General features: G+C 36.0%; 1 protein-coding gene across 1 annotated transcript; it reads left to right on the forward strand.

Moving 5' to 3' along the window:
• Positions 1-95: 95 nt before the first annotated feature.
• Positions 96-8484, forward strand: LOC107730230 (gamma-tubulin complex component 4). Its single transcript, XM_016540995.1, has 18 exons — positions 96-196; positions 565-693; positions 781-903; positions 1000-1053; positions 2730-2786; positions 2884-2963; positions 3069-3270; positions 4886-5051; positions 5126-5250; positions 6167-6217; positions 6300-6405; positions 6501-6608; positions 6696-6840; positions 6926-7103; positions 7195-7329; positions 7412-7528; positions 8182-8322; positions 8399-8484. Exons 1-17 carry the CDS (start codon positions 119-121, stop codon positions 8251-8253), a joined length of 1926 nt encoding a protein of 641 aa, XP_016396481.1. The 5' UTR covers positions 96-118; the 3' UTR covers positions 8254-8322; positions 8399-8484.
• The last annotated feature ends 84 nt before the right edge of the window (positions 8485-8568 follow it).

Genomic DNA, 8568 nt, shown 5'->3' on the forward strand with positions numbered 1-8568 from the left:
TCAACATGCGACCGGGGTTTTGGCGGTGCGAAAATATTAATGATGAGCACTTACTATCTGTATCTTTATTATCGTGTGTTTCATTTGGATACGCTATGTGACTAACAAAACTGATAAAATGATCCATGAGCTGCTGCTGGCCCTAAGTGGATATCCTGGGACAATATTTACCTGGAATAAACGGAATGGATTGCAGGTATTGTATGTACTCCGTCAGTGATGCCTCTAATAACGTTTGTGTGTATACCTGTATTTATAGACAGGATAAACTGCAGTATGGCTGTACAGAAGTACCACAATAATGTTCAGCTGACATGCAGTATTTTTATTTTATTAATACATTTATATATACACTTTATTAATAAAAAACAAAAATCCCCTACTGTGGCCGTGATAGTTACATTCAGTTACCATGATATAGCAATACATAAAAGGTATTACCATGACGCATGCCCAAAAACATGATGGTAATATCACGGTATTCTGAATTACTTTTAAAAATACCATGTCCTTGGTACTATATTGGTGGTATGTATAATGGGAATCAAGTGTTGCTGATCACAGGTGTCCCAGGACCTTCCGTTCCTCCACCCCAGTGAAAGCAGTGTCCTCAACCGGCTCTGTAAAATGGGCACTGACTATGTGCGCTTCACAGAGTTCATAGAGCAACACACGGGTCATGTCCACCAACAGGTAATCTGAGAGTATTCTACATGCATTGTGTGTGAAGGACATGATCAGATCAAGGCTGAAGTGTGATTTCTTCTTCTTGTCTCACAGGAGCATTACTCCAGTCAGCCGAGTCAGACTGGGCTTCATGGCATTTACCTGCGGGCGTTCTGCACCGGGCTCAACTCTATGCTGCAGCCCTATCGACAGGCTTTACTGGACCTTGAAAAAGAGGTTTTACATTTGAAGTCCTTATGGTGCTTTTATGGCCTAATTTTAAGATAATATTAAACATTTTAAATATTTAAAAACTTGACATTTTCCCTACAGTTTCTTGGTGATCCACACCTCTCCATTTCTCATGTAAACTACATGCTGGAACAGGTAAATCAAACTGTTTAGAAGTTTCACCTATACATCCATTCCACTGAATTATGCTGAATTATCTAATTGATCTATTAACACTACTGTTCAAACGTTTGGGACCAGTAATATATATTTTTAAAGAAATTAATGCTTTTATTCAGCAAGAATGCATTAAATTGATCAAAAGTCACAGTAAAGACATTTATAATGTTACATAAGATTTCTTTAAAAAAAAAAATACCATGGTTTCCAAAATGCTGTGAAGGAGCACAGCTGTTTTCAACATTGATAATAATAAGAAATGTTTCTTGAGTGCCAAATCAGCATATTAGAATAATTTCTAATCTAGAATGATTTTTTTGACTTCACTGAAGACTAGAGTGATGACTGCTGAAAATTCAGCTTTGCCATCACAAGAAAAAAAAACTTTTACAAAATATAAAAAATGTTATTTTAAATTGTAATAATATTTCACAATATTACCTTTTTTACTGTATATTTTCAAATAAGTGCAACCTTGGTAAACACAAGGCTTCTTTTAAAAGCATTAAAAAAATCTTACCAACCTCAAACTTTTGAACAGTAGTGTGTGTATATGGTTGTATATTAATTTAAATTATATCAAATTACACTGCCGTTCAAAAGTTTGGGATAAGTCCGATTTTTAATGCTTTTTAATGGAGTCTCTTATGCTCATCAAGGCTTTTGATCAAAAATACAGAAAAACAGTAATATTGTGACATTGCAGTTTCTAATATTGGTTTCTTATATTAATATAAGTTAAAATATAGTTTATTTCTGTGACGCAGTGCTGAATTTTCATCAGCTATTACTCCAGTCTTCAGTGTCACATGATCCTTCAGAAATCATTCTAATGTGCTGATTTATTATCAGTGTTGAAACTGTTGTGCTGCTTAATATGTGATACGTTTTCTCTTCAATTCTTTGATGAATAAAAAGTTAAAAAGAACAGCATTTATTCAAAATAGAAATCTTTTCTAACTATATAAGTCTTTAATCTTTACTATCACTTTTTATCCATTTAACACATCCTAGCTGAATAAAAGTATTAATTTCATTTAAAAAAAGAGGGAAAAAATGTACTAACCCCAAACTTTTGAATAGAAGTGTATACTATCACTTTTAATCCATTTAACACATCCTTGCTGAATAAAAATATTAATTTCTTTTGAAAAAAGAAAGAAAAAATTTACTGACCCCAAACTTTTGAATAGTAGCGTGTATTTTAACACAAAATTTCTATTTTGAATAAACACTGTTCTTTTTAAACTTTTTATTTATGAAAGAATCCTGAAAAAAGTATCACAGGTCCCCAAAAAATATTAAGCAGCACGACTGTTTCCAACATTGATTATAAATCAGCATATTAGAATGATTTCTGAAGGATCATGTGACACTGAAGACTTTAGTAATGATGCTTAAAATTCAGCTTTGATCACAGCAATAAATTAAGTATTTTATTTATATATATTAAAGTATTTTAAAATAGAAACCTGTTACTTTAAATTGCAATAATATATAGCCTTTATGAGCGTAAGAAACTTATTTGAACATTAAAAATCTTACTGATCCCAAACTTTTAAATGGCAGTGTAAGTTTCAGATTTTTAATATGAACACTAAGTTTTCAACCCCACTGTATATGACTAACTTGCAATTTACTGTGTTGTTTAGTTTCAGCTTCTCTTCCCCTCTGTTATGGTTGTTGTGGAGACCATCAAGTCTCAGAAGGTTGGTAGCTTGACTGGCGCCACTGGTTTGCGGTAAATGATTAGAAGAGTGCATGGTTGAAAATAATAACCTTTCTGAAACTTTCTTGTTTCACCAGATTCATGGCTGCCAGATCCTAGAGACTGTGTACAAGCACAGCTGTGGAGGCCTGCCTCCTGTCAGGATGGCCTTAGAGAAGTGAGCTCTCAAAAACCCAACTAAAAACCCCTAATGCACGTGGCGGTGGAACGTAAGACACAGAATTCTATTTTTACTGCTCTAATGGTAGTGTCTGCTTTGCAGGATTCTTGCAGTCTGCCATGGCGTGATGTATAAGCAGCTGGCCGCGTGGATGCTGCACGGGTTGCTGCTGGATCAGAGTGAGGAGTTCTTTGTCAAGCAGGGCCCCAGCGCAGGCGGAGCCACAGCTGCACAGGAGGAAGAGGAGGAGGACCTGGGTATCGGAGGGCTGAGTGGAAAACAGCTCCGTGAGCTGCAGGATTTGGTGAGTGACTAAATATCTGAGGTTCTGTGTTTCAGGGCAGGCTGGGTCATGTGTCTGGAGTGATTTCTTAAAGGTCCCATGGCATGAAAATTTCACTTTATGAGGTTTTTTAACATTAATATGAGTTCCCCTAGCCTGCCTATGGTCCCCCAGTGGCTAGAAATGGCGATAGGTGTAAACCGAGCCCTGGGTATCCTGCTTTGCTTTTGAGAAAATGAAAGCTCAGATGGCCCAATCTGGAATCTTCCCTTTATGTCGTCATACGGGGAAAGGTTACCTCCCCTTTCTCTGCTTTGCCCGCAGGCCCGTTCACACTAAGAACGATAACGATAAAGCTATAGTTGTAAAAATCGCTCTCAATATTAAAGAATACCACAGCTATAACGATAAAGGCACAGAGAAACGATATCGTTGGAATCACTTTCAGAACGATTTTTTCCAGCTGACGAAAGATAAAAATATTGACACCCAATCAGAATCCATCCTGCTATAATGAGCTCGAGAATTTAAAGCGACCGACGCGTGTGTGTTTAGAATAAACAGATGATATCTTCCGCTGGTGTGGACGCTAAAATAGTTACCTTTATAGTTATCGTCCTTGGTGTGAACGGGGCTTTAGTCTCTTAATGTATGTTTATGTGTATATGTAAACTCGAGAATTTAAAGCGACAGACGCGTGTGTGTTTAGAATAAACAGATGATATCTTCCGCTGGTGTGGACGCTAAAATAGTTACCTTTATAGTTATCGTCCTTGGTGTGAACGGGGCTTTAGTCTCTTAATGTATGTTTATGTGTATATGTAAACAAGGAGGTCCAAGGCTCAACAATAAAGATTTTTATTTATTTTAACCTGCCCAGTTGTGTAAATTTTTCACTTGCCCTGTGAATATTTTCCGTGGCTGTAACACAAAGATGGATTTTATCTTGCCAGTGCTTTTTTTAAATAAATACATTTATTATATAATTTTATTTCGTAAAAAAAAAATCTCAACAAAAAAACCTGTAAATCATACAACCATAATCTAACTTCATAAATTCATCAACAAACTTTTTCTGGATGTAAAATATTGCTGATTTGTTTAAAGTTCATTAACAAATGCTGAAGTTTTCAAGGCCTAAAAATATATGAAATGAAACCAATTTACACTTTCAGAATGCCTCCAAAAATAAATTGGTCCCTTGCAAAACTTATTCTATAATGATCAGTTTTTATCTCAGCAATGTAATTTTATATATTTTACTTTATATTTATATTTAGTTTTCTTTAATAATGTTTGTTTTTTACAAAAAAAATAATAACAGTAAAAACGTACAATGACAAAACAACTATAATTAACATTATAAACTCCACAAATTCATCAACATACTATTTCTGAATGCAAAATAAATACATACATAAAAAAAGTAAATAAATACACAACTGCCTTTGAATGGCCATCAGTGGAGAAAGATGCTATCTGGCAGCAGAATGGTGTAGTTACATACCAGAGAATGCTGTCTGCTTGTACATTCATTCAAATTTGGCAGTTTACTGCATTTACTGACTGTGAATTATCATGATTGATACATTTTCTAGGTTTAAACTGTCTTCTGTTCATCACTGTTCCTCTGTAGAGACTGATTGAGGAAGAGAACATGCTCGCTCCATCCCTGCAGCAGTTCTCCTTGCGTGTGGAGATGCTTCCCTCATACATACCTGTTCGAGTAGCTGAAAAAATCCTCTTTGTTGGGGAGTCGGTGCAAATGTTTGAAAATCACAACCAGAGCCCATCCCGAGCTGGTGAGTGGAAGAGCGTTGTTCAGGTGTGTTGTGATGGTTTCGTTTGGTAACGCTGCCCTCATGTGGTTGCTCAGGGTCTATACTGAAGCACCAGGAGGACATGTTTGCAGCAGAGCTCCACAGACTCAAGCAGCAGCCTCTCTTTAGTCTGGTGGACTTTGAGAATCTTGTGGATGGCATTCGGAGCACAGTTGCTGAGGTTTGTCCTGTAACTAAATTGGTATTCAAAGGTGAATCCCACAAAACATGTCTCAAACATCTCTGGGTCATATTTGAAAAGATTAAGTTTATTTTTAATCAGTTAGGATTTTTGATATCGTAACATTATTTTCATGAATAAGATCCCCCATTGTGTCCCCTATTCGTATTACTGTAATGTGAAAAAAAGGAAAAAAGACACTTTGCAATAAAGTCCCATTAGTTAACATTAATATTTATTTATTTACAGTATTTATTAATATTTAACATTAGTTTGTAAAAAATACAACTGTTCACCGTTAGGTCTTGTTAGCTCATATTAATTGAACAATGTTAATAGATAAAACGTTTGATTTTAATAATGTATTAAAGGGATCATTCACCCAAAAACCTAACCCTAACCCTCCACTTCCAAACCTGTATGAGTTTCTTTCCTCTGTTAAACACAAAAGAAGATATTTTGAAGAATGTTGGTAACCAAACAGTTCATGGTAGCCATTGACTTCCATAGTATTTTTTCCATACTTAATAATTGATTAAATTAATAAATGTTTAATTTAAACAAATGGAACTTTATTGAAAAGTGTTACGAAAAATGGTGTAAAATTGAAATTGTTTTGAAATATTGTGTTGTATTATATTGGTAATGAGAATCTAAAAGATGATAAGATCAAAGGCTGGGCTTCCACCATCATGGAAAATGTGCAAATGTCAGGAATAATTAGAATTCTGATTTCACTATCGGAAAGTCCATGGAAATTTATAAAGTCTCAAAAAAAAGGGATTTTTTTTTTGTGGAAATGTATATACTTTTTTCAAGCTAAATCATGTGCATGTTTTCTTGAGATTCACCCAAACTAACAGCACGACCAGATGTCTAGATGCAATTGTGTTTGTGTCTTTTTTTTTTCCTGCAGCACTTATGGACTTTGATGGTTGAAGAATCTGATCTTTTGGGGCAGCTGAAGGTAAATAAAGAGCAGTTTGTTAATGACGTGCTTTTGCTGGTGCACTTTTGCTTTCACAATAAATGTTTTTTTGTTGTTTTAGATCATAAAGGACTTCTACTTGTTGGGGAGAGGTGAACTGTACCAAGTCTTCATTGACCTTGCTCAACATATGCTGAAAACCCCACCATCTGCCGTTACTGAACATGGTATTAAGAGACTTTTCTTATAAACCATAAGGTCACCCTCTTCAAATTCTTCTTTCCTCTTCATAATTTCTCTGAATTTGCTTTATTTGTTTCAGATGTCAATGTGGCATTTCAGCAAGCAGCTCATAAAGTGCTGCTAGATGATGACAATCTTTTGCCCCTCCTGCATCTCACTATAGACTACCAAGGGAAAGAAAGCAAAGGTGTTGCATGCTGAATAGCATTTTTATCCTTCACCAACCCTTTCCACATATTAAATACTTCACAGAATTGGATAATTATGCTTGCAGAGGCTTCTGGGAATCGAGAGGGCACCACTCCACCACAGGAGACTTCTCCTCGTGAGGCTCCGCCTACTGGCTGGGCAGCGCTGGGATTGGCTTACAAGGTTCAGTGGCCCCTACATATTCTTTTCACTCCTGCTGTGTTGGAGAAGTAGGTCATTGTTTTATGTTAGCAATTTAATAAACAGTATGAACACCACAGCAGCTTATATGAAGTTAACCCTTTCTTGATTTAGGTATAACGTAGTGTTCCGTTACCTGCTGAGTGTGCGTCGAGTCCAGTCTGAGCTGCAGCACTGCTGGGCCTTGCAGATGCAGCGCAAACATCTCAAATCAAACCAGACGGATGCCGTTAAATGGAGACTCCGCAACCACATGGCCTTCCTAGTGGACAACCTTCAGTATTACCTTCAGGTTACAACTTGAATCATCTATTTGGCTACCTTTCAATTTGCACACTACACACACTGAATATATTTTAGGTGTTTCCTCCATTGCTCTTCAGGTGGATGTTCTGGAGTCCCAGTTTTTGCAGCTCTTACAACAGATCAATTCCACACGAGACTTTGAGAGCATTCGACTGGCCCATGACCATTTCCTCAGCAATCTCCTTGCACAGTCTTTCATTCTGCTCAAGCCTGTGAGTGTCCATAACAAACCTCTCTTTATATCAGTAACCCAGGCTATGTTCTGCTTTTGGTTGAATCTTGCTTCTTTCTCAGGTGTTTCACTGTTTGAATGAGATCCTGGACCTCTGTCACAACTTTTGTTCTCTGGTCAGTCAGAATCTCGGGCCTCTGGATGAAAGAGGAGCAGCGCAGCTGGATATTCTTGTGAAGGTAGCTTTGCTTGTGTGAATTGATTTCAGAATTATTCCAAATGCAAGATTGTATTTATGGAAGCCCATTTCTGCTTCATGAGGGGGGGAAAAAATCATGTTTTGGTAAATAAAAATTTATACATAAGTTATGATTGACAAAATTGAGAAAGTCATAATCATGACTAAATTTTGAATTATGAATTTATTGTGAAAGTAAAAACTGAGCTACTAAGTGAAAAGTCAATTGACAGTCATAATTATGCTATAAAAAGCCAAAATTATGAGAAGTCAGTTATGACTTTTGAAATTAGGAGATACTAAGTTAAAAATTCTAAATAATGACAAGTAAGTGGAAATTGAGATAAGACTGTCAATGTCTGTCAATCATGGCAGTTGAAAGTGAGATACTAAGTACAGTCAAAATGATGACATAAAAAGTCAAAATATAGTTTTTGTCATAAATATGATTTACAAAGTATTTTGATATTAAATGGGCTTCCATAAATACAATCTTGGATTTGGAATAATTTTAAAATCAAGCCTTATGTCATAATACATAATTATAAGGTGTCAAACAAAAAGGTCAGCTTTTTATTTCAGTTTCAACCTTTTTATCTCATGATTTACCAAAGTATGATTTTTTTTTTTATGTGTGTGTGTATTACTTGTCAGGGTTTTAGTCGTCAATCATTCCTGCTCTTCAAGATTCTTTCCAGTGTGCGTAACCACCAGATAAACTCTTGACTTGGCACAGCTGCTGTTACGACTCGACTACAACAAATACTACACACAGGCAGGAGGCACGCTGGGAAGGTAGGCATGAGTAATGCTGTGTATTATTAAGCTGATTCATGTAAAAATGTAACTCATGTTGTTTGTTATCCTACAGTTTTGGGCTATAATGCAGCGCCTGAAGATCTGAGGCAAACTTCACACAATGGTGCATTTCAGCTTATTAAAGCATGCCTAATACAATAAGTGTGTTGATTTGTATATTTAAATTATTGTAAGACAGGACTCTTGTCATTGTCACAATTTGTGTCCTGCATTTTCTGCACT

The sequence above is a fragment of the Sinocyclocheilus rhinocerous genome, unplaced genomic scaffold, assembly GCF_001515625.1.
Source record: "Sinocyclocheilus rhinocerous isolate Xijiao unplaced genomic scaffold, SAMN03320098_v1.1 scaffold368, whole genome shotgun sequence".
NCBI lineage: Eukaryota > Metazoa > Chordata > Actinopteri > Cypriniformes > Cyprinidae > Sinocyclocheilus > Sinocyclocheilus rhinocerous.

Bases quoted from the DNA above. Each gene is read 5' to 3' on its own strand.
- LOC107730230 (XM_016540995.1), top strand. From the start codon at position 119: ATGATCCATGAGCTGCTGCTGGCCCTAAGTGGATATCCTGGGACAATA. The intron at 2,964-3,068 runs GTGAGCTCTCAA...TCTGCTTTGCAG, and splicing joins GTCAGGATGGCCTTAGAGAA to GATTCTTGCAGTCTGCCATG. The intron at 7,104-7,194 runs GTTACAACTTGA...ATTGCTCTTCAG, and splicing joins ACCTTCAGTATTACCTTCAG to GTGGATGTTCTGGAGTCCCA.